General features: G+C 62.3%; 16 protein-coding genes across 16 annotated transcripts; 10 read left to right on the top strand and 6 right to left on the bottom strand.

Annotated features, from left to right (window-relative positions):
* Positions 1–32: 32 nt before the first annotated feature.
* Positions 33–2,174, bottom strand: MRET_3825 (lanosterol synthase; the record flags this gene model as incomplete). The annotated part of the gene is made up of 1 exon (XM_027630452.1): positions 33–2,174. The coding sequence occupies one exon, from the start codon at positions 2,172–2,174 to the stop codon at positions 33–35; it is 2,142 nt and encodes a 713-aa protein (XP_027486203.1).
* A 73-nt stretch (positions 2,175–2,247) lies between these two features.
* MRET_3826 (transmembrane protein 167) lies at positions 2,248–2,536 on the top strand (the record flags this gene model as incomplete). Its single annotated transcript, XM_027630453.1, has 4 exons — positions 2,248–2,250; positions 2,275–2,384; positions 2,410–2,444; positions 2,472–2,536. 4 exons carry the CDS (start codon positions 2,248–2,250, stop codon positions 2,534–2,536), a joined length of 213 nt encoding a protein of 70 aa, XP_027486201.1.
* Positions 2,537–2,566: 30 nt separating this feature from the next.
* On the top strand, positions 2,567–3,310 carry MRET_3827 (26S proteasome non-ATPase regulatory subunit 10; the record flags this gene model as incomplete). The annotated part of the gene is made up of 1 exon (XM_027630454.1): positions 2,567–3,310. One exon carries the CDS (start codon positions 2,567–2,569, stop codon positions 3,308–3,310), a length of 744 nt encoding a protein of 247 aa, XP_027486202.1.
* MRET_3828 (transcription initiation factor TFIID subunit 11) lies at positions 3,311–4,018 on the bottom strand (the record flags this gene model as incomplete). Its single annotated transcript, XM_027630455.1, has 1 exon — positions 3,311–4,018. One exon carries the CDS (start codon positions 4,016–4,018, stop codon positions 3,311–3,313), a length of 708 nt encoding a protein of 235 aa, XP_027486272.1.
* Positions 4,019–4,103: 85 nt separating this feature from the next.
* Positions 4,104–6,395, top strand: MRET_3829 (saccharopine dehydrogenase; the record flags this gene model as incomplete). Its single annotated transcript, XM_027630456.1, has 1 exon — positions 4,104–6,395. The coding sequence occupies one exon, from the start codon at positions 4,104–4,106 to the stop codon at positions 6,393–6,395; it is 2,292 nt and encodes a 763-aa protein (XP_027486273.1).
* Positions 6,396–6,503: 108 nt separating this feature from the next.
* Positions 6,504–7,853, top strand: MRET_3830 (tubulin beta; the record flags this gene model as incomplete). The annotated part of the gene is made up of 1 exon (XM_027630457.1): positions 6,504–7,853. One exon carries the CDS (start codon positions 6,504–6,506, stop codon positions 7,851–7,853), a length of 1,350 nt encoding a protein of 449 aa, XP_027486338.1.
* A 115-nt stretch (positions 7,854–7,968) lies between these two features.
* On the top strand, positions 7,969–10,695 carry MRET_3831 (filamentation protein (Rhf1); the record flags this gene model as incomplete). Its single annotated transcript, XM_027630458.1, has 1 exon — positions 7,969–10,695. The coding sequence occupies one exon, from the start codon at positions 7,969–7,971 to the stop codon at positions 10,693–10,695; it is 2,727 nt and encodes a 908-aa protein (XP_027486336.1).
* A 66-nt stretch (positions 10,696–10,761) lies between these two features.
* MRET_3832 (carbon catabolite-derepressing protein kinase) lies at positions 10,762–13,110 on the top strand (the record flags this gene model as incomplete). Its single annotated transcript, XM_027630459.1, has 1 exon — positions 10,762–13,110. The coding sequence occupies one exon, from the start codon at positions 10,762–10,764 to the stop codon at positions 13,108–13,110; it is 2,349 nt and encodes a 782-aa protein (XP_027486376.1).
* Positions 13,111–13,180: 70 nt separating this feature from the next.
* On the top strand, positions 13,181–14,413 carry MRET_3833 (Ca2+:H+ antiporter; the record flags this gene model as incomplete). Its single annotated transcript, XM_027630460.1, has 1 exon — positions 13,181–14,413. The coding sequence occupies one exon, from the start codon at positions 13,181–13,183 to the stop codon at positions 14,411–14,413; it is 1,233 nt and encodes a 410-aa protein (XP_027486339.1).
* Positions 14,414–14,461: 48 nt separating this feature from the next.
* Positions 14,462–15,748, bottom strand: MRET_3834 (epsin; the record flags this gene model as incomplete). Its single annotated transcript, XM_027630461.1, has 1 exon — positions 14,462–15,748. The coding sequence occupies one exon, from the start codon at positions 15,746–15,748 to the stop codon at positions 14,462–14,464; it is 1,287 nt and encodes a 428-aa protein (XP_027486384.1).
* Positions 15,749–15,946: 198 nt separating this feature from the next.
* MRET_3835 (ammonium transporter, Amt family) lies at positions 15,947–17,404 on the bottom strand (the record flags this gene model as incomplete). The annotated part of the gene is made up of 1 exon (XM_027630462.1): positions 15,947–17,404. One exon carries the CDS (start codon positions 17,402–17,404, stop codon positions 15,947–15,949), a length of 1,458 nt encoding a protein of 485 aa, XP_027486230.1.
* Positions 17,405–17,659: 255 nt separating this feature from the next.
* MRET_3836 (tRNA pseudouridine13 synthase) lies at positions 17,660–19,555 on the top strand (the record flags this gene model as incomplete). The annotated part of the gene is made up of 1 exon (XM_027630463.1): positions 17,660–19,555. The coding sequence occupies one exon, from the start codon at positions 17,660–17,662 to the stop codon at positions 19,553–19,555; it is 1,896 nt and encodes a 631-aa protein (XP_027486341.1).
* On the bottom strand, positions 19,552–20,298 carry MRET_3837 (Ras-related protein Rab-18; the record flags this gene model as incomplete). Its single annotated transcript, XM_027630464.1, has 1 exon — positions 19,552–20,298. The coding sequence occupies one exon, from the start codon at positions 20,296–20,298 to the stop codon at positions 19,552–19,554; it is 747 nt and encodes a 248-aa protein (XP_027486231.1).
* On the top strand, positions 20,291–20,870 carry MRET_3838 (UPF0172 domain protein; the record flags this gene model as incomplete). The annotated part of the gene is made up of 2 exons (XM_027630465.1): positions 20,291–20,635; positions 20,661–20,870. The coding sequence occupies 2 exons, from the start codon at positions 20,291–20,293 to the stop codon at positions 20,868–20,870; spliced, it is 555 nt and encodes a 184-aa protein (XP_027486252.1).
* Positions 20,871–20,945: 75 nt separating this feature from the next.
* MRET_3839 (adrenodoxin-NADP+ reductase) lies at positions 20,946–22,475 on the top strand (the record flags this gene model as incomplete). The annotated part of the gene is made up of 1 exon (XM_027630466.1): positions 20,946–22,475. The coding sequence occupies one exon, from the start codon at positions 20,946–20,948 to the stop codon at positions 22,473–22,475; it is 1,530 nt and encodes a 509-aa protein (XP_027486251.1).
* Positions 22,470–23,195, bottom strand: MRET_3840 (splicing factor 3A subunit 2; the record flags this gene model as incomplete). Its single annotated transcript, XM_027630467.1, has 1 exon — positions 22,470–23,195. The coding sequence occupies one exon, from the start codon at positions 23,193–23,195 to the stop codon at positions 22,470–22,472; it is 726 nt and encodes a 241-aa protein (XP_027486246.1).
* Between the last annotated feature and the right edge of the window lie 151 nt (positions 23,196–23,346).

Here is a 23,346-nt window from a genome sequence, read left to right on the forward strand (position 1 = left end):
CTGCACGAAAGAAGGCCCAAGCTGATGTGGAGCTACCCAACCCTACCTGCCGCCTTGCCCAGCGCCCAAATCGTGAAGGCAAACTTGTAGTGCGGGTACGAAATCGCACAATTGTGGTTGAAAATGCCCTCAATCTGCTCCTGCGCCCAGGAGCCGTCCGGCTGCTGTCGCGACATGATCAACGCAATGCCGCGCCGGATCGGCGTCGCGTCCGGGTAGTCGGCATGCATCAGCGCCAGCACGGCCCACGACGTCTGCACGACCTGCGATCGCGACTGAACGTACGCATGCGTCTCACACGACTTGTAGCTCTCGCCCCATCCACCATCTTCGCGCTGGTGGCCAAGCAGGAAGGCACACGCACGGCGCACCGCCTCGCTGTTCGCATGCGTGTGCCCCGCATGCCTCAGGCTCTCGAGCGCAAACATGGCCGCATACGTAAAGCAGATCGCCCACGAGCCGTACCAGGAGCCATCCGCACGCTGCGCCCGCAAAATATATCCGACCGCCGCATCCACCGCCGCATCAATGTCCGCCGAGCGGTAGCTGTCGTACCGCTGGAACATACGCAGGCCCGACACGACCGAGGTCGTGCACTCCGGGTACGCGTGCTCGACCATAATGTTGCCAAACACCTCGGCAGGATTCAGCCACTCCAGCACGCTCGGCCCATTGATCGTCTCGTACGACGCATATCCACCGCCCGGATTCTGCATCGACAGCAGCAAGTCGACCGCATCGCGCAGCCGCTGCTGCGACACCGGCCGGCCCAGGTCGGCCCCACTCGCCTCCTGCAGCATCAAGACGCCCTTCAGGCCCTCGGCCGTGCAGTCGCTCACCGTGTAGCCCTGCTCGCGCGTACTAAACGGCCAGGCGCCCTTGGTGGCAAAGCGGTACGCCGAGCGATAAAACGTCGGATTCTCACGGATCTGCGTCGCATCCAGCCACGCCAAGATCGACTGGCACATATCGCGGTGGTCCCGCGCCAGGCCCGCATCACACATCGCCTGGGCAATGAACGACGTGTCCCACAGCTGGCTGCCATTCGTGCCCGTCATCATGAGGCCGTCAGCGCTCATCCACACAAAGTCACGCAGCTTCTCACGGTGCCGCGCCATCGCCTCGCTCGCCGGCCCGTCCACGATCCACCGCACGATGTAGTTGAGCATCTTGTTCACAGGCCCCAGGCACTGGTAGCTCGTGTTGATGTCCTCTTTCACAATCAGCTCGTACGCACGCCGCATGCCAGCCTCACGAAGCGCTCCAATGTGCACACGCTCATACTGCCCCAGCACACAGAACAGGGCATCCAGCACGCGGGTGTGCGGCGCGTACAGATCGGCCGCCGCGACGTGATTCCGCTGTGCGGGCCAGTGGATCTCATCGTACGGCGTCGGGTACAGCTCCGCCCGCAGCGCCTTGACCAGCTCCGTTTCTTCCGCACGGAAGCGCTGGCCGTACAGGTAGCCCATAGGCAGGTACACCATGCGGGTGTGGACCCACCAGCGCCACGGATGAATCGGCACAGCGTCAGGTAGAAGCCACAGCTCAGGCGGGATCGGATGCACACCCTCCCAGTCGTACACGTTCAGCAACGCCAGCCACAACTTGCCCCAGCTCGGCAGGCCCGTCGCGCCGCCCAAGCGCCACAGCGTCGTGCGCGCCTGCACCATCATCGGGTGGTCAGGCGGCACGCCGACGATGCGCAGCACGACGTAGTTGAGCGCCGTGCCAAACACGGTCGAGTGTCCTTCGATGTGGATGCCCCAACCGCCATCGTCCGGGTGCCGTCGGTGCCACAGGTACCGAGCGATTTCCACGCGCCACGCAGCTGGGATCGGCGTCTGCGTCACGTACATACCGATGATCAGGCCAGGAAGCAGGAACATCGGGCCACCATACTCGCCGGGAAAGTGCCCGTCGTCTGCCTGCAGGTGGCGATAGAACGCCAGTCCACGCCGCGCCGCTTCCAGCGGTGTCGCGGCCGCCTCAGGATACGTCTCGGCGCCCACCGGCAGCCCAAGCCAGTACCTGTCCATCGGCGTCTGAGGCCATGCCTCTACCTCCGCGTCCGTCTCCAGATAGTGCCAGACGTGCCGCCCCACATCCGAGACACGCAGTCGCCACCGATGCAAGTCGGTCTGCCCGAGCGGCGGTCCTGTCACGTCGGTCATGAGAAAGCAACCCTCCACACCGCCCCGGGGCCGCTCGTCGCCGCCTTTCCACCACCACTACCACCTCCGTGTCATGGTATGTAGGCCCTGCTCACCCTAGACGGCGCTCTTTCACTTCCAGTCGCTCCTTCTCGTGGTGCTGCTGGTCATCTGCACCTGCACCTATATCCGCGCGACGGCGCCGGCGCTCGTGGACCGCAACCGGAAAGGGTACGTACACGCGACTCACTCTCAGCATGCTCGGCGTGTTCTTCAAGGCCGCTCGCATCGGTACGTCGATGCCCCTACTCACCGCAGGCGAGCGATTGTCCCCCTACTGTTCCCTGGCGTGTGTGGCCATGGCCGTGTATATCGTTACGTAGGTGTGGAGGTGACGTCATCGTCCTACGATCATGGCGCAGCTGCCTGCCTTGCACAAGGCCTGCCTCGACGGGAGCCTCGAGGGCGTGCGCGCTGCCCTGGCGCAGCCGGATGCGCCGCAGGTGCTGCAGACGCCCGATGCCGATGGACGCACGCCGCTCCATTGGGCCGCGTCGAGTGACGCGAAGCACGCGCTGATCGAGGCGCTCCACGCCGCGGGGCCGCTGGATGTCAATGCGCGCGACGCGAGTCTGTGGACGCCGCTCATGATCGCGTCGTCGGCGGGCGCTCTGCGCGTCGTGCAGTGGCTCCTCGCCCAAGGCGCCGACGTGCACGCCGGGAATGCCAAGCGCATCACGGCGCTGCACTATGCATGCAGCAAGAACCACATCGATATCGTGCGTGAACTCCTCGAAGCTGGCGCGGATGTCAATGCGATCGACGGCGCACAGCAGCGCCCCATCCACCGCGCTGCCTCCGCCGGGCACAGCGCCGTCGTCCAAGTCCTCCTTGCGCCGCCACCACGGAACGACGGCACACCGCACCCCAAAACGCGCGTGAATCCCGCTGACCGACTGGGCAACACGCCGCTGCACCTCGCGGTCGACTCGGCTCACGCGCAGACGGCGGCTCTCCTCATCGACGTCGGCGGCGCCGATCGGTGGCGCCAGAACGCCGACGGCCTCGTGCCTGAGCAGCTCGAGGGCGTCGGCGGTCTCGAGCAGAAGCGCGTCCGCGACATGCTCGTGCAGTCGTTTGGGCCTCTCGGTATCTAGCTATGAAAACAGGCGCCGGCGCCGGCCCAGGCCCGCCCCGCCACTCGATAGCCCTGGTGGAAAGCGACCCGGGCGTTCCTGGGCATTTTTGTAGCGGCGATACGCTTCGTACAGATGCAGCGGGAGGATCGGCCCGCTCTCGTGGCGCTCCCGCTGCACGGTGCGCGCGAGCTCGACCATCTCGCCGACAAACACTTTGCCGACACCGCTCACGGCCATCACAATGTGCTGGTTCACTGTCTGGGACAGGACGTGGTTCACGAGCTTGCGCACACTGCCCTTATTGAGCGAGCCACGTCGCGAGGCCATGTGCCGCTCCAGTTGGTCCTCGTCCATCAGGTGCGACAAGAGACCCATACTCCGCTGCTGCGCGGCATAGATGGTCTGCTGCCGCGAAAACTCGTCGTCTGCGAGCGCGTCGCCCTCGGCGACATCAGACTCGTCCTCGGACGCATCGTCGTCGTTGTCGTCCGACTCGTGCCGCGCATCGTCCGCACTGTCCGGCACGCGCGACGCGCTGCGCCGATCGGCACTGGCGCCGCGCACACTGGACGACCGCTCGCGTGCGCCGCTGTCATTCTTCCGCTTCTTGCCGCGCTTCGCCGGCCATCCGACGAGCTCGTCATCGACTTCGTCCAGCACGTCCACCGGCGTCGGCGGCGCCTCCGACTTGCGCCCACGCTTGCGGCTCGTGGGCGTATCGTCCATGGAGGGAGCAAGACAGGGGCGTCGTGTCACGTGCCGCCTCGCCTCGTGGGCGGAAAACGGCCCCATTTCGCCCTGCCTACCCACCATGTCGAGCAACGTGGTTCTGACGCATCCCCTGATCCGCGATGGCTGGTTCCGCGAAGAGAGCCCGCAGTGGCCCGGGCAGGCGATGAGCCTGCGCGTGCGCCGCATCCTGCACCACGAAAAGAGTCTGTTCCAGGACGTGCTTGTGTTCGAGTCGGAGACGTACGGGAACGTCCTCGTGCTCGACGGTGCGATCCAGTGCACGGAGCGAGACGAGTTTTCGTACCAGGAGATGATTGCGCACCTGCCGATCAACTCGCACCCGAACCCGCGCCGCGTGCTTGTGATTGGCGGTGGCGATGGCGGTGTGCTCCGTGAGATTGTGAAGCACGACATGGTCGAGGAGGCCGTGCTGTGTGACATTGACGAGGCCGTGCCGCGTGTGTCGAAGCAGTACCTGCCGCGCATGGCCGAGGGCCTGTCGCACCCCAAGTCGCGCGTGATCATCGGCGACGGCTTTGCGTTCCTCAAGGACCCGCAGAACCAGGGCTCGTTCGACGTCATCATCACCGACTCCTCCGACCCCGACGGCCCCGCCGAAGTGCTCTTCCAGAAGCCATACTTTGAGCTGCTCAAGGGCGCCCTCCGCCCCGGCGGCCACATCTCGACGCAGGCCGAGAGCATGTGGCTCCATCTCCAGCTCATTCGCTCGCTGACCCAGTCGACCAAGGAGCTGTTCCCCGTCGCCGACTACGCCTACACCATGATCCCGACGTACCCATGCGGCCAGATCGGCTTCGTCGTGTGCTCGCTCGACCCGGAGCGCAACGTCCGCGAGCCCCTGCGCACCGTGCCCCACTGCTCCTACTACAACAACGACATCCACCGCGCCGCCTTTGTCCTCCCGCAGTTTGCGCACCGCGTCATTATGGACGGCGAGCCGGCGCCCGCCCCCGTCGTCGCGACGGGCGACGTCAAGCGCCGCCGCACCGACGCCTCCAAGCCCAAGAGCGTGCTCGTGCTCGGCTCGGGCTACGTCGCCGCGCCCGTCATCGAGTACCTCTTGCGCTTCCCTGAGCTCAGCGTCACCATCGGCTCGGCCCGCCACGCCGCCAAGCTCGGCGCGCAGTTCCCCAAGGCGCGCACCGTGCAGGTCGACGTGCAGGATGCACAGGCCCTCAGCGCCGCGATCCAGCCGCACGACCTCGTCATCTCGCTCATCCCGTACACGCACCATGCCGCTGTGATCCGCGCGGCATGCCAGCACAAGGTCGACGTCGTCACGACGTCGTACGTGTCGGACGCGATCCGCGCTCTCGAGCCCGAGATCCAGGCTGCCGGCATCACGGTCATGAACGAGATCGGCCTCGACCCCGGTCTCGACCACCTGTACGCCGTCAAGGCCATCGCCGACATCCACCAGGCCGGCGGCCAGGTGCAGTCGTTCCGCTCGTTCTGCGGCGGTCTGCCGGCGCCCGAGGCCGCGACGAACCCGCTCGGCTACAAGTTCTCGTGGTCGTCGCGCGGCGTGCTCCTGGCCCTGCGCAACACGGCCAAGTTCGTGCGCGACCATGCCGTGCAGACCGTGAGCGGCCTCGACTTGATGGCCACCGCGCAGCCGTACCACATTCTCCCGTCGCTCGCCCTGGTCGCGTACGCCAACCGCGACTCGACGCCCTTCCGCGAGTGGTACGGCATCCCCGAGGCCGCCGAGTGCATCCGCGGCACGCTGCGGTACCAGGGCTTCCCTGAGCTCGTCCTCGCCCTCGTGCGCCTCGGCTTCCTCGACGAGACGTCGCAGGACTGGCTCGCGGCGCCAGGTCTGACGTGGTCGCAGCTCGCGGCGCGCCTCGTCGGCACGCAGGCCGACGAGGCCTCGCTCCGCCGCGGCATCGAGGAGCGCACGGGCGCGAGTGAGCTCGTGATCGAGGGTCTCCGCTGGCTCGGCCTCTTCTCGGACGACGCGGTCACGGTCGGTGGCCTGCCGGAGCAGCTCGCGGCCAAGTCGGGCAACCTGCTCGACACGCTGTGCGTGCGTCTCGAGGGCAAGTGCGCGTACGCGCCCGGCGAGCGCGACATGGTCCTACTGCAGCACCGCTTCGGCGTCGTGACCAAGGACGGCGCACACAAGACGCTCACGTCGACGCTCCTCGACTACGGCGTGCCGAACGGCACGACGGCGATGGCGCGTCTCGTGGGCCTGCCGTGCGCGATCGCAGCGCGCCTCGTGCTGGAGCGCCATCCCGCACTCAAGAAGACCGGCATCATCGTGCCGTACTCGCTCGACGTCGCTGAGCCCATCCGCCTCGAGCTCGTGCAGGAGGGCGTGGCGCTCGAGGAGCAGTGGCTGTAGGTCCATAGCACGTGACGTTCGCGTGGACGCGTGGGTAGGATGGAGGCGTGTGCCTTCTGCCGGGACGCCACGCGCCACGTCGGCTGGGTTGTTTCGTGTCGACACAACATGCGTGAGATTGTGCACTTGCAGACCGGCCAGTGTGGTAACCAGGTCGGAACGAAGTTCTGGGAGGTGCTCTCGGATGAGCACGGCCTCGATGGCAGTGGAAACTACGTCGGCACGTCGCCGCTGCAGCTCGAGCGGATCAACGTGTACTATAACGAGGCGGCGGACAACAAGTACGTGCCGCGCGCCGTGCTCGTGGACCTCGAGCCGGGCACGATGGACTCGATCCGCTCGAGTGCGCTCGGCAACATGTTCCGCCCGGACAACTTTGTGTTTGGCCAGAGCGGTGCCGGCAACAACTGGGCCAAGGGCCACTACACAGAGGGCGCCGAGCTCGTCGACTCGGTCATGGACGTCGTGCGCAAGGAGGCCGAGAACTGCGACATGCTGCAGGGCTTCCAGATCACGCACTCGCTCGGCGGTGGTACGGGTGCCGGTATGGGCACGCTCCTCATCTCCAAGATCCGCGAAGAGTACCCCGACCGCATGATGGCCACCTTCAGTGTGATGCCGTCGCCGAAGGTGTCGGACACGGTCGTCGAGCCGTACAACGCGACGCTGTCCGTGCACCAGCTCGTCGAGAACTCCGACGAGACGTTCTGTATCGATAACGAGGCGCTCTACGATATCTGCTTCCGCACGCTCAAGCTCAAGACGCCCAACTACGACGACCTCAACCAGCTCGTGTCGCTCGTCATGTCGGGCATCACGACGTGCCTGCGCTTCCCCGGCCAGCTCAACTCGGACCTGCGCAAGCTCGCGGTCAACATGGTGCCGTTCCCGCGCCTGCACTTCTTCATGGTCGGCTTCGCGCCCCTCACCGCCCAGGGCAGCCAGCAGTACCGCGCCGCGACCGTGTCGGAGCTCACGTCACAGATGTTTGATGCGAAGAACATGATGGCCGCATCAGACCCGCGCATGGGCCGCTACCTGACCGTCGCTGCCTACTTCCGCGGCAAGCTCTCGATGAAGGAGGTCGAGGACCAGATGCAGGCCGTGCAGATGAAAAACTCGTCGTACTTTGTCGAGTGGATCCCGAACAACGTGCAGACCGCGCACTGCGACATTGCGCCCCGCGACCTCAAGATGTCCGTCACATTCATCGGCAACAACACCGCCATCCAGGAACTCTTCAAGCGCGTGTCCGCGCAGTTCCAGGCCATGTTCCGCCGCAAGGCCTTCTTGCACTGGTACACGGGCGAGGGCATGGACGAAATGGAGTTCACCGAGGCCGAGTCCAACCTCGCCGACCTCATCAGCGAATACCAGCAGTACCAGGAGGCCACCGCCGACGACGACCTCGAGGAGTACGACGGCTACGACGGCGAGGAGTACGAGGAAGACATGTAGCGTCTCATAGCTCCACGGGCGCCGCCCCTCACCAGGGGCATATTTGCAATTATCGCCCCACCTCCTCGGCCCTCCAGCGCTGGGGCCGCGCGTCGCTCGTTTGCCGTCTGCCCCGATGTGGAAGCCGAATCGCGGCGCACACGCGGCGCGCGAGCTGCAGATGGCTCGCCTGCGCGGCATCGCCCCTGGATCTCAGCAGAGCGCACACGACGTCGCTGATGCCATCGCAGCTTTCCGCCAGCACGTCCCCGCGCAGACGCTCACGGCGCAGCTGGCGACGCTCGAGCTCGAGCTGCACAGTGCCATCCTGTCGCACCTGGCATCCGTCGGCTACCGCGATGCATCACACGCGAACGATGCGCCTGGGCGCGCCGTATTCCCCCCCACGATGGACGACGACGAGCGCGTCCGGCGCATCGTCCATGACCTCGAGCGCCTGGCGCCCAGCACCGCGTCCGATCCCGTGAACGCGACCGTGTGCGTCGCTTTGTGCGAGCTCGGCTACTTTGTCCTCGGCAACGACAGCATGGTCATCCAACTCACCGAGCGCACCGAGCTCCTCAACGCGGATCCGTTCGGCGCCACGCCGCTCAACGAGCACCACGTCGCCGTAGCCATCCTGGGCGCCACCGTCTACGGCATGGCCAACGAACGCGCCGGCGAGACCGACGACGCCCTCTTTGCGTACGAGCGCGCGCACGAACTGCACGAGCGCGCACGCGCTCACACCACGCACCAGACGCCCCTCGTCGACGAAATGGAGCGCTGGACCGAAACGGCGCTCTACCGCTACGCCCTCCTCCTCCTGCACGCCCGCTCGCCCAAGGCGCAGCACGCCCTGCAGCGCTACGAAGCGCACGCATCGCGCTGGCCCGCCACCTTCCGGCAGCCCCAGCGCCGCGTCATTCAGGCGTGCCTCGCCCCTGCCCCAGCGGCTGCAGCCCCTGTCGCCCCTGCCGCGCAGCCTCCCGCCACACCCGAGGCGACGCGCTCGTCCGCCTCCGTCGCGCCAGCGACGACCTCGCCGCGCCGTCCCCTGCCGCTCCCGGCCCCCATGGCCTCGTACGCCTCGATCCAAGCGCGCGCCGTGCGCCTGCTGCAGCAGCCCCCGGGCTTCCCACGCGCCGACGAATCGAATGCGCATGTCGACACCTTGTGCGAGCAGCTCGTGTCCAGCTGGCGCGCCGAGCACGCCTCGCACGGCACGAAGGAAGCGGACGACGTCGTCCTGCTCTTGTACGGCCTCGCCGGCCTCTCGTTCCACTCGCACACCGTCACACGCCTGCTCATCCACATGCTCCATGCCGCCGAGGCGTACGCGGAAGCCTACGAACTCGTGCCCAAGTACATCGCCCTCGTGCACACCGCCTGGACCGCCCAGGGCGTGCCGCCGCACCGCGACACGCAGGGCTTACGCGCCATCGACGGACCGAGCGAGTACGTCGATACCGTCTTGCTCGGCGCTCACATCGCCACGCACTACATCCATGCCCCGGCCCAGGCACACGAATGGACCGATGACCTGCTGCTCATCGGCACCACCGACAAGAGCCCCGAGCACCGCTTCACGATGCCGACACCCATGCTTGCTCGCGTGCTCCGCTGCGCCGGCGAAGCCCGCCTCGCTCAGGCACGCGCCGCGACGCCATCCGAGCGTGCGACGCTCCTCGACGACGCCCGTGTCTTTCTCCGAAACGCCGTGACCCTCGATGACGATGCCTCCGAGTCGCACTATGCCCTCGCCTGCCTCCTTGCCACGCAGCGCGACACAGACACAGCGCTCCCACACGCTCGGCGCGCCATCGAATTGGAGCCGGCGTTCGTCGACGCATGGCACCTCACCGTGCTCCTCCTCTCCGCCCGCAAAGACGTCGCCGGCGCACGCAGCCTCGCCGCCGAAGCGCTCACGCAGATCGAGGCCGATGACGAACAGCCGCCGCTTCGCACGTTCCTCGCGTCCTTCGACACGCCGCCGTCGCCTTTCGCTCGCGCATGTGCCTACATGCAGCTCCTCATCACGCACAACGCCCTCGTCGAGCTCACGCACGGCGTGCAGCTCGCTCTGTACGGACAGCGCGACTTGTTCTCAGCCTACCACGCCCGCGTCGCGCCGCTCAGCACACCCCACGCACCAGCCGAGCAGGCACCGCGCTTCACCACACCCGGCCCGGAGGTCGCCGCCTCGACGCTCGAGGCACGCCGCACGTTCCGGGCTCGCGAAGCCACACGCCTCCTCCAGCGCCTGTGGCTCGTTAGCGCCGCCTCGTTCCGTCGCGCCGACAATCTCGAGCAGGCCCGCTGTGCGATCGCCGAGGCCGAGCAGCTCGACGCACGCTGCGCTGACGTGTGGGTCCAGCTCGCACAGTGGTGCCTCGCGGCCGGTCAACGCACGGGCGCCGCCATCACCTGCCTGCACAAGGCCCTCGCTTGCGACACGTACCACACAGCCGCCCGCGTCCATCTCGCTCGTGTCCTCCTGCACGAGCCGGAGCACGAGGCCGACGCCAGCATCCGCTCACCGCGCGAGGCTGAGGATCATGCACGCTCCACGCCCAGCCGCTCCCTCGGCAGCACAGCGCACTCGCTGCAGGACGTCGAGCCCTCCTTCCGCACGCCCGACGCATCGTCCACATCCTCGACCAGCACGGCCGAGGCCCTCCTGCGCACCGTCACGCAGTCCCACGGCTACGATGTCCCCGAGGCATGGCACGCACTGGCGCAGCTCGCCAAGCAAACATCGCGCCCTACCGACACCCAGCGCCGCGCTCTCCTCGAAGCTTTGCGCCTCGAAGCATCTCGCCCCATCCGGGCCTGGCACGAGGCGTTGGCCCTGCGTATGTAGTGTGGAGGTACATCACATGATCCATCCCCGGCAACCGAGCGCCTACGGAGCGCCTCGTCTCCCAGCATGTCGGTGGACCGCGGCGCGAAAGAGCACCGGCATGCTCGGCGCGAGAACAAGCACCACCATGCCGCGGCTACACGGAGCGGCAAAGAGACACGCATGATCGGATTGTACGTGCTGCACCAGACCTTGGGCTCCGGCACGTTCGGCAAAGTCAAGCTGGCGACGCATGCCTTGACCGGCCACCGCGTCGCCGTCAAGATCATCAACAAGCACAAGATCTCATCGATGGACATCGGCGGACGGATAAAGCGCGAGATCCAGTTCCTCCGCATGCTCCGCCATCCCCATATCATCAAGCTCTACGAGGTCATCGCGACGCCGTCGGACATTATCATGGTCCTCGAGTACGCGGGTGGCGAGCTGTTTCAGTACATTGTCGACCACGGGCGCTTGCCGGAAAGCGAAGCGCGCCGCTTTTTTCAGCAGATCATCACAGCCACAAACTACTGCCACAAGCACAAGGTCGCCCACCGCGACCTGAAGCCTGAAAACCTGCTCCTCGACGAGTTTCTCAACATCAAGGTCGGCGACTTTGGCCTCTCCAACTTGATGGGCGACGGCGACTTTCTCAAAACCAGCTGCGGCAGTCCCAACTACGCCGCGCCCGAGGTCATCGCCGGCCGCCTGTACTCGGGGCCCGAAGTCGATGTTTGGAGCTGCGGCGTGATTCTGTACGTCATGCTCTGTGGTCGCCTGCCGTTTGACGACGACTATGTCCCATCGCTCTTTGTCAAAATCAGTAAGGGCATCTACAGCCTCCCATCGCACCTCTCACCCGAAGCCAAGGATCTCCTGTCCAGCATGCTCGTCGTGGATCCCGTGAAGCGCATCACCATCCCCGATATCATGCAGCTGCCTTGGTTCAATGTCGATCTGCCAGCCTATCTTCGCCCATACCCCCTCACTCCCTCAGTCGAAGATAAGCAGTTCGTGCTGCATCGCGCCCCTGTCATGGACGACACCCTCGGCACCGAACACATCGAAGCGGCCGCGTCTCAGCATGGCGAGCCACCGCCCGATCCCTCGATGATCTCGCCTGATCTCGGCGTCATTGACCCCCTCATCCTCCAGGAACTGCTCGGCAAAGTCGAGGGCATCTCACGCAACCGCGTCCTCGAGATGCTTCGCGCTCCGAACACGAACCAAATCAAAGTCGCCTACCACCTCTGCCGCGACTATCACTGCACCCTCAACATGATGAGCGACATGCTCAGCGACATGGACGACGAGCCGGCTCCGTCGACGTCGTCTTCCAGTCCCGGCGGCCCGCCGTCCGAAGCGCCGCCTCCCTCCCTGCGTCCCATGCAACGCAGGCCCTCCCTGCGTCCCGCCCTCGCTCCCGGCACGTCGCCCATGCACTACAATGTGCTTATCAAGCGCTCCGGCGCTACGACCGATCTGATGCATGCCAAGGAGCCTCGCTCCCGTCGTCCCTCCGCCGCATCTCGACGGCCCATCGACGAAGACACCAAGGCGCGCGTCAATGAGCTCATGGCGGCCGTGGAAGATGAGGCGATCGAGGGCTCAGACGCCGAGTTCCCCATCTTTGACGATGAGAGCGACGACGACGACGATGAAAGTGACGCGCTCTCTCACATGTCAGACTCGGACGAGGAGTATGCGAGCTTTGATATGATCGACGACACTGCCGTGGACGACGTGGGTCGCGAGCCGCTGCACGAAACGTACATGCGGCGCTCCAACCACCTCGCTGTGCTGCAATCGAGCCTGTCTCCATCTCAGCGCTCTCTATACCAAACATCCCACAGCGGCTCATCCACCCCGAATCATCGGCTCAGCTCCACACCTTCCAGCGTATCCACTTCGGCGTCCGTGTCCCTCGCAACAAGCCGTGATGGAACACCCCACCCTTCCCACAGCAAACCTGTGTCGCGGAGATCTCGCACGCCATGGCACTTTGGTATTCGCAGCCGAAGCAGTCCCATGGAGATCATGCTCGTCCTCTACCGCACCATGGAGTCACTCGGCATGCAGTGGTGCCCCAAAGCGCCGCTGCCATCCATGTCGCGCGACCTAGACGACATGAGCGCCAAAGAACGACAAGACGTCCTCAGCGCCCTGAACGAAGACATTTTCTACGTGCAGACGCAGTGCATTCTCTGCCACCACAAGGTCTGCATGGACCTGCAATTGTATCGCGTCGCAGACCAGTCCTACCTGGTCGACTTCCGCAACGTCGGCTACGCATTGGCTTCGCCCACATGCCCCAAAGGCAGCTCGTCCATCTCGTCATCGTCCGTGGCCCTCCGGCGCGATACCCCAAGCCCCTTTCTCTTCTTCGACGCCGTCTTTCGGCTCATCGTCGCCCTGGCCGGGGGCGGCTCGTAATGCCACGTGCTCCGTCGATCACCGAGACCCTGGTAGCTTCGTAGCCCGTCGTTCCTGCCTCGCCGCTGTCATGTCCGAATCGCAGCCCCTCCTGCATCCGCGCGATACACACCCAAAAACACTTCTGTCATCTTTCCGCTGGCTCATTCTATCGTCCGCTGCCAACTGGCTGCTGCTGTTTGTGCCCTTGGGCATGGCGGCCCAATGGTTCCACTGGGGCTCGTTGGCCGTGTTCACCCTCAACTTTCTCGCGATCGTGCCGCTCGCCAAGCTGCTCGGCGATGCCACAGAGCAAGTAAGTATGCCACTCGGTCCCGCTCTCGGTGGCCTGCTCAATGCCACCTTCGGTAACGCGGTAGAACTGATTGTCGGTGTCGTGGCCCTTCTCCAAGGCCAGCTCCGTGTCGTGCAAATGTCGCTGGTGGGCTCGATCCTGTCGAATCTGCTTCTCGTGCTGGGTCTGAGCTTCTTTGTCGGCGGTATCTACCAGCCGGAAAACACGTTTGCTCAGACGGCCGCTCAGGCGTCCGGCTCCATCATGACCCTCGGCTGCTTTACTATGGTCCTGCCCGCCGCCTACTGGGGCTCCGTCAAGAATGGAAACACCGACAAAGATATCTTTTCGACCGCGTTCTCGTCCTTGGGCGCATCGCGTGCGCCGCTTGAGAAGCCCGCTCCCGGCACCTTTGATGCGCTGGGTGGCATCCTGTTCATCTCGCGTGGCACAGCTGTGATCTTGCTCTTGATCTACGTCGGCTACCTCTTCTTCCAGCTGCGCACGCACTCGTTCCTGTACGAGAGCCCTACACGGGAGCAGGACGAGCAAGAAGAACAGCCCGACATGTCGCCGCAGGCCTCGATTCTGGCCCTCCTGATCATCACGCTCATCACCTCGGTGAACGCCGACTACCTCGTCTCGGCCATCGACGACGTCGCCAACAACTACGGCATCTCCAAAGTGTTTATTAGTACCATCCTGCTTCCGATCGTCGGTAATGCCGCTGAACACGTCACGTCGGTGTGGATGGCGGCCAAGGACAAGATGGAGATTGTCCTGGGCGTCTCGGTCGGCAGCTCCGTCCAAATCTGCCTGGGTCTCGTGCCTGTGCTCGTGCTGGTCGGATGGGCCGTCGGTCAGCCGCTGACGCTGTACTTCCACGACTTTGAGACCATCAATCTCGTCGTGTCCGTCCTGCTCGTCAACTCGCTCATCCAGGACGGCAAGAGCAACTACCTCGAGGGCGCCCTGCTCGTGGCTCTCTACCTTGTCATCTCGCTCTCTTTCTGGGTATCGCCATCGTAATGCCAATTCTTTGTATCATTTACAATTCAACTATAGCATCTCTCTTTTTCACTTCGCAAATGGATTGGATCCCGCCTGACCCGTCCGCTGCTGCTGCATCGCTTGGTGCCACATGGCAGCATTGGGCCCAAGACGCATGTCGCCCGTGTTGCCAAAGGTATCGACACCATCACCAGACGCGAGCAGCCGATTCAGCTCCGGGTTCATGTTGGTCACCTTGGCACGAGGCGGGCCCTGCGGCTTGGGCTTGGGCATCGGCTCGGGGTCTTCAGGTCCTTCTTCTTCCGATCCGTCCAAGTTAATCAGGGTATCAGTCTTTTGGGAGGCGGGCTCTGGCGCCGGAGCCGGCGCCGGTGCCGATGGCGACAGCCACGGGTTGTTCGAGCCGAAGCTCGTGGGCTGCGGCATCATCATCGCCGGCTGTTGCGTCATCATGTACTGGTACTGCTGGGCAGCCTGCTGCAAGGCGAGTTGACGCTGGTACTCTTGCTGCTGAAGGTACTGCTGCTGAAGCATTTCCTGCTGCTGCATTTGCGCCTGGAAGAAGGGGTTGAAGCCCGTAGCCTGAAATGGTATGAAGGACGTGTACTGGGGCTGAAGCGAAGCGCTCTCTTCCTTGTCCAGGTCAATCAGCGTCTCGTTCTGCTTCCGCTTTTCTTCCTCTTCACGCGACGCTCTGAGTGCCTGCTGCAGGTTCGACTCATCCTCCGCTTCTCGACGCCGCCGCTCCTCTTCCTCCTGGGCCATGCGGCGTGACTCGGCAAGCGCCTGCTCAAGCTCTCGGTCCTCGGCAGACATGCGCTCCTGCTCACGCTGCCTTCTTCGGCGGCCCGCATCGTCGGTGTAATCGCCAGCCGCGCGGAAACGCGTCTCTTCCTCCATGCGCATTCGGCGACGATGTCGCATGCGCGAGTCGTCTAGCAGGAGCGCTGTGATGTCCTTCGCCTTCTGACGCACATTGATGCCCTGATCAATGTTGGCATCGTCCACGTACTGAAACTCTTTCAGAGTCTTGACAATGTATATGTTGTCATGGAAGTAGTTCCATACATTCTCGCTACCCGACGTCAGCAGGTAGTCCAGCACAGACAGCGCCTTGAATACATGCCTCCAGTTTTTCCCCTTGTCATTCAGTCGCTTATCCAGGATTTCCATCATCTCGATAAAGTCGGTCGGGTTGTGACTCAGCTGCGAGAGCTCATTCAGCTGGGCTCCACTCGGGCCCCAGGGATCGTTGGACGTGGCTTCACGGACCTTGATCTGCGTATCCGTATATCCCTTGATATAATTTTTGCCGATACGCACAGCAGACTTCGATATATTTTGCAGCGACATCCCGTACCCGGTATCGACACGCTGCCCCGTCGGGTGTGGTCGCTCGGGGCACCACCTGGGGACGCGGCACCAGGCCTTTGTCAGCCGCACCGTCACGTGCCTATCACGACAGATGGTGCTGAGATGCTTGGTAGGGTGGTATATGCGCGCTCAAGGCGCCATTCTATTTACAGGTATCCATGTCGCAGATTTGGTGAGTCACGAAGAGAGCGTGGTGTTAGTCACGACACCCTTCTCAGTGATGCTCTCCCTGTCATCCATCGTCTCCATGCCGCTGGGTCCAGCGCCCGTCTCCAGGTCCGCGACGCCTCGCTCCAACGGCATGACGGCCGCGGGCGCCTTGTCCATGTCCTGCGACGAAGAGAGTCCATGTTCGAGTGACTGAGGAAGATCTGAGACCATCGATATATCCTCATCGCATTGAAATGCACAGTAAGGAACGTGATCAATCACCATCATCAGAATGAGGGTCATCACAAACGTCCATGCAAAGCCCGCACAAGAATCGGCCAATTGGTATCCGAGCTGCACCCAGTGATGGTTGATCCAGCCAGTACTCTCTGTTGGACTCGTTCCGTCAAAGGTGGCAATGCGGCCATCAGCAAAGAGCGCAGTCAGTACATTGCCCACCATACCACCGAGTCCATGCACGACAAAGATATCGTAGCCAAGCACATCCTTCATGGGCGTCGCCAAATGCGATGCGACGGAGCCCACCACACCGAATACCAGCGCCGATGGCGTGCCAACATAGCCAGAAGCCGGTGTAACGGCAACAAGTCCTGCCATGGCACCCGAGCAGAAACTAATGACAGACCACTTGCGGTCAAAGCGGTAGTCCAACACCAGCAGTGTGATTCCACCTGCACACGCGGCAATGTGCGTCACCATCATCGCTTGCGCGGACCGAAGGTTAGCGCCTGCGCCCGAGCCACCGTTAAAACCAAACCACCCAAACCAGATGAACACGGTGCCCAGAATAATGCACGTGGTGTTGTGCGGTCGAGCCGGCAACTCCATACTGCGCGATCCGTACTTGTATCCAAGGTATAGTGAGATGACCAGAGCCGCTGTCCCAGAGCTGATGTGAACAGGTGTGCCACCAGCATAATCCAAGCCACCCATCATGTAGCTCCAGCCATTTGAATTCCATGTCCAACAGGCAATAGGGTTGTACACAATCGTGCACCAGCAGAAGGTAAAGAGCAGCACAGGCCCCACTCTGGCGCGCCCAGCGAACGCACCACATGCAATCACCGGCGTGAGCGCAGCAAACATCAGCTGATACAGGGCGTAGAGGAGTACAGGTATATTCGCAACACCGGGCAGTGCTTGCATATCGACGTGCATCAGACCAAAATGATAGAGATTACCGATAAATTTGCTGCTTGTAGGGCTAAATGCCAGTGAGTAGCCCCAAAAGAACCATTCAATGGACGCCACCGCCAAGACCATGACTGACATCGCAATGTCCGTAAATGCATTCCTCTGACGAAGCAGCCCCGAATATAGCAGCGCCACTCCAGGAATCATGATAAAAACCAGACACGTCGACGTCAATACCCAAGCCATATCGCCCAGGTTGTACACGATGGCCCGGCCATCACTCGTAGCCCACTGGATATTATGCTCTGCCGTCGTATGAAATTCGACCATCACCAGCACGTAGCGCAAAAATGAAGCACAACATCCTTGTCTAGCCGCTTTTTTTCAAGAACCCGAAGGTCTCTGTAGTTATCATGCCCAAGTCGCCTATCTGCTACACCGAGAGCAGATAAGGAGGAACCCAGATAACCCTGCATGGCCACGTGGTTATGTTCGCACTCCCAGCGATAGCTTATCATGCACGTGACTCCATCGTTGTTAACCGCGACGTGAGAGGACAGCGCGGCGCTGTCGTTCCTATCTGGCATGTCCTCCGCTGATAAGAGCGAACATCCATCCAAACGGCAACGTACAGAACCAAGTGGGCATACATATGAGTCAGACGTCGGACTCTTGGCTTACGTGCATCCGGGCTGGCGACCCGTTCATGCCATCATAAAGCAGCGGTATGCCGACTTTATTGTCCATGAGCTAGCGGCAGATGGTCGCATGGTGAGCATCACCAGCCTAGATCCTCCACCGGTCTGGGAATCGAAGAAGCCACAGGGTTCCTGGGATGACCTGCGCGACTTTTTTGGCGACCGACTGCCTGATGTCCAGGCTGGATGTCTGCAGGGCCCTGTCGACTCCTGTGCCTTGACAGACAAGTCGCATCGAACGCACATTCACCGCCTCCTCCGTGCCTTGACGGGCGATCGTCTCATTTCTGAGACCATCCAGGTGCCTGAGGGCTCTGCTGTGCGTGTACAGCAGAACACGTCGCGGCGGTCCTCCCGCGACGACCCTGATTCAGAGTCTGCTGCAGCGCCACCATACATTCACTTTACTTTGCAAAAGACGAACCGGGATAGCCAAGAGGCACTGCAATGGCTCGCACGCTTCCTTAAGCTAGATCACCGGGGGCGCGCCTCTTCTGTCAATGCGCTCAGTGTGGCTGGCACCAAGGACAAGCGCGCCGTGACCGTCCAACGAGTGGCTCTACAGCGGGGACGTCGGACGCTGCGTGAAGTGTGGGACAGAGTCAATCATATTGGGCAGCCGATCAGCAGTGATCCGGGCCAAAAGCAGCGCCGGACCGTGCACGATGCTGTCACGACGCGTGCCGAGCGTGGTTTGCGTATTGCGCACCTTTCCTACGCAGATGCGCCACTTCAGTTCGGCATGTTACGCGGCAATCACTTTACCATAACGCTGCGCGATGTCCGCTGGACTGATACAGCCACGCCCAGTGATGATATTCAACGCATCCTCGGCGAACATGTCCGCGATCTCGAGGCGCATGGATTCATCAATTACTTTGGCATGCAGCGTTTCGGCACGGGTCTTGTATCCACGCACCAAGTGGGCATCGCTGTGCTGCGCAAAGACTTCCGAGAGGCACTCCGCCTGGTGCTAGAGGCCGGTGCCCTTCACGGTGATGCGGACGAGGAGGATGCACCCCCCGCTGTGCTTGCGACGCGACAGGCTCAAGCAGCCGTGGCGGAAAAACAGTATGAAGATGCCTACCGCTTGATGCCCAAGAAAGGCGTGGCGGAGCGCGCTGTGCTGGAAAAAATGAAGATGCCCGGCTGGTCGCCCAACGATGCACTGGGTCCTTTCCAAAACATACCTCGCTCTCTCCGTCTCATGTACGTCCATGCGTACCAATCCTACCTCTGGAACAGGTTGGTGTCCGAACGTGTGGCACGTTTCGGTGCATTGTCCCCTGTCGTGGGTGATTTGGTGCAGCATTCAGACGACTCGATCCACGTCCTCGATGCAGAGACTGTCTCGCAGCATTCGATGGATGACGTCGTCATGCCCATGCCAGGCGCTGATGTGCATCTTCCGCAGGACGGATGGCTAGAGCAATTGTACAAGGACATGCTTCAACAAGACGGCCTGACACCCGACTCTCTTTCATCCTCGCATCAACCAGAGTACCGCCTCAAAGGCGCGTACCGACGCCTCATTCACAAGCCGCGCAACTTGCGGTGCGAATTCCTTACGTATGCCGATGCGAATGCGCCGCTCTGTGCAACAGACGAAGAGGCTCTTTTGGGCGTTGCCATACCCACGCAGAGCGAGGCGCCATACTTGGCGATGAAGCTTTCCTTTGAGCTTCCGCCCTCGTCCTACGCCACTGTTATGCTGCGCGAGATCTTGCGGACCGATACCAGCGCGCATGTTCACAAGGAACTCACGAAACAGTCCACGGCTTAGCATCCACAGCGATCTTGCGCAGCGGTGACATAGCTTGATACACCTGTCAGAGAAATGACGCCTCCGGCATCAGGCGCACCACCAGGAATACGATCACCGGGGCGTCGCACGCCAGGCGCCACATGGAGCCAGAGGGCGGGCGTTGTGACAATCTTGCGCACAAGCTCGTCAAAGGCCTCGTCGACATGGCGCCCCGCTTTGGCACTGCACTCCATGAATAGCATACCTTTTTCATCAGCATAATCACGTCCCTGTTCTGTGGTCACTTGCCGCTCTTCGTCCACATCCGTTTTGTTGCCGACCAACAAGCACACGGGTGGCACGTCGCCCTGGAACATGCGCAACTCACGGATCCACTCGGAGACATCTTCAAACGTACGTAGATCTGTGATATCGTACATCAAAACGACGCCTTGTGCGCCGCGATAGTAGCTGCTCGTGAGTGTGCGGTACCGTTCCTGGCCAGCTGTGTCCCATATACTCAGCTTGAACCACTTGCCGTCCACACAAACACTCTTGAGTTTGTAATCCACGCCGATCGTTGCAGCCGCGTCATCTTCCACAAACAGGTCGTCTGTATACCTTCTCACAAACGCGGACTTGCCCACACCCGACGATCCGATGAGCAAGAGTTTCAGCGTAGGCAGCTCCGCCGTGGTCGTCGGTTCCCCCATGGGACGGTCGGTCGTAGTGGAGGGGAAAAGCCACGTTGCGATTCTTTCCGCTCCCTGCACCATGGCCATGACCACACAGAGCACGGAGGTGGCACCGCTTGCCTACCGCAAGATCGTGTACCACTCTGCCAAGTACATGTCATCTACGGTCATCGGCATACTCGTAGGCACGACTCGCGAGCGTGTGGAGGATGTGATCCCGTTCGTGCATCACTGGCACACGCTCAGTCCCATGACCGAGGCTGGTATGGCCCTGGTTGAAGCGCACACAGCCAAGCACCACCAGCAGATCCTGGGTCTGTACGAGGTGCCTGAGCATCTAGCACAGAAGGACGTGTCGCCTACCACGGCTGCCTTGGCCGAGACACTGGCCACCAGGATGGGCCACGCACCGCTGCTTTTCAATGTACGTATCTCGTCTCTCACCCCAGCTCAATGGCACGAAATTGATGGATATCCGCGGCGCCATAGATGCCACGGTTCAGGGACGCACTGTGCAGGTTCAAGTCCCCCAACCAGAGTCGCTCGCTTTGGCCCTGAGGCAGGAATTAGGACAGGGTGTTTTTCAGTTCCTCTATGATTGGGACGACCATCTCGAAAACACCCAACTCGATTGGCTCACCAACCCCGACCTGGCCTAGGGCACGGCATCGGCCCGGTTCCGGTGTACATAGTGTGTCATGGGCGTATCTTCCTTGGCCTCCACACCCTAGATCATGTTCAGCACGTCCGTCCGGCGCTTCGGTGCGTCCCTGACGACGAATGCGCCGCCGATGCGCGTCGCGATCGTGGGATCTGGACCTTCAGGCTTTTATGCCGCTTCGAGGATCCTGCATTCGTTTGATGCCCAATGCGGAACGGGCGAAAATGGCGTAGACATCCACATGTACGAGCGTCTGCCCACACCCTTTGGGCTCGTGCGATACGGCGTGGCTCCAGACCACCCGGAGGTGCGCAATGTCGAGAACAAGTTCGACGAGGTCGCACGCGATCCCCGCTTCACGTTCCTGGGTAATGTGCAAGTGACGGGCGGAGCCGATGTGCTCCCCAGCGCCGCGGTCCCTATCCCCCTTTCCTGCATGGCACCCTACTACACACATATCCTTTTTGCGTATGGCGCTTCGGATGCACGGCATCTACACCTTCCTGGAACGGGTCCTGATGGACTACAGCATATACACACAGCGTTCGACTTTGTGCAGTGGTACAATGGCCACCCTGACGCTCATACGCCTGACGCGCCGTTTCCTCGCATGAAGGGCCACGATCTTCGACACGTCGCTGTGGTGGGAGCCGGCAACGTTGCGCTCGATGTGGCGCGGATTCTCTTGCGGCAGTGCAAGTCGGCTCCCAAAGACGAAACGCTGCAGTATACCGATGCACCCCAGCCTGTGCTAGAGCGCTTGCGTACTTGGGGCGTCGAAAGTGTCGACCTGTACGTGCGCCGCGGCGCAGCTCAACTGGCATTCACAAACAAGGAGCTACGTGAGATGCTCAACTTGCCACATGCGCCGTGCCAGCCTTTGGATCCTGCACACCTTCAGCAGGCACTGGCAGAAGTGGGTCACAGCGACAATGTCTCTCACAAGCGAGCCATGACGCGTCTTCTCACGCAGCTGGCTAAGGGCAGCAAGACACCATACGCACCAGACCACACGCCACGCTGGGGCCTCCAGCTTCTTCGCTCGCCCAAAGCCTTTTACGGTGACAAGCGCGTGAGGCAGGCCGAATGGGACGTGACAGAAGTGCGCGATGGACGTGCTGTGACGACCGGTGCAACGGAAACGACGCCTGCTGATCTCGTTCTGGCCAGCGTCGGATACCGATCACAGCCGCTTGCCGGCACGTTGCCGCCACCCGTGCCATTCGACTCTCAGCGGCACATTATTCCCAATGAGCGCCGACGTGTCATTCGCGATGGCCAGCCAGTGCCCGGCATGTACGTTTCTGGTTGGCTTGCGACGGGGCCTGTGGGCATCATCGTGTCGACGATGCTGGATGCTTTCGGCGTCGCAGACGAAATGCTGACAGACTGGCATGCGCCGGACGGCAAGACACGCACACTGTGCGCGTCTGTCGGAGAAAAGGAGGCGCTGCGTGGCACACCGGAGGCTCTACGTGGCCAGCAGGTCGTGTCGTACGCCGACTGGCTGCGAATCGATGCCGCTGAGCGCGAGCGCGGTCAGGCACTCGGCAAGCCGCGTGAAAAGTTTGTACATGTGCAAGATATGCTGCAAGTGCTATGATACAAGGGGACGAAAGAGCACTTGGATGGTATAGGTCTTGTCGACGTGGTTCCAGTGACTCCAGGTACATGGCTCGTCGTGCTGCTCCGGCAGTGGTGTGCCAGGCAAAATGATGGTATGTGAGCGATCAATTTCGCGGCTTTGCAGCTTGAAGGCAATCGTCTCGTATGGCTCTGCGGCCACGAGGAGATACTGCCAAGCTCGATTCGGCGCCTCTTTGCGCTGCTCGAAGCTACTCATAAATCGGTGGAGTGGCACGACACCGTCCTTGATTTCCGGTAAGTGGACCTCGAACAGCAGGCCTACACGGCCCTCCGTGTCAGGCGTGGACGGCTCACGAATCTTGGTAATCTTGTAGCCTGGACGACCAATCTTGACAAAGGTCTTTTTCGGCATCTCGGGCGCAGGGGCAAGAAGGGCCGTCGCAGCCTTTTGGCCGTGCACGTCGTTAGAGCGTGCATCCATCGCGGCGCGGCGCTGCAAATTCGTCTGGTGCTTCTTGCCCTGGGTATGTGCGAGGTAGGAGCCCTCATTCGCATGCATCGTCAAGCACAGTCGACACTCCAAGCTGCCAAGATGGTTCCTTAGAATGTATGGATCCTTAGATACGTCGATCGTCTCCATCGCGAGGCGGCGGAGTCGCTCGCGACGGTCCCTTGCCGCGTCGCTCGCACTGGCGAGACCCGCGCCCTTGTTGCCTGCACGGTCCTGAAAGTCCATAAGGAAGCCAGGACGACGACCTGTGACATCACGTGGAGGCACACGCCATCCCATCTCGGCCGAGATGCAGATGCGTGCGGGCAGCGGTAGGGAGCGCGCTCGAGTTGGCCGGAGGGCCTTGTTGTGGGTCGAGGCGCCTGTTTGTTTCTCA

The sequence above is a fragment of the Malassezia restricta genome, chromosome VII (assembly GCF_003290485.1).
Source record: "Malassezia restricta chromosome VII, complete sequence".
Classification (NCBI taxonomy): domain Eukaryota; kingdom Fungi; phylum Basidiomycota; class Malasseziomycetes; order Malasseziales; family Malasseziaceae; genus Malassezia; species Malassezia restricta.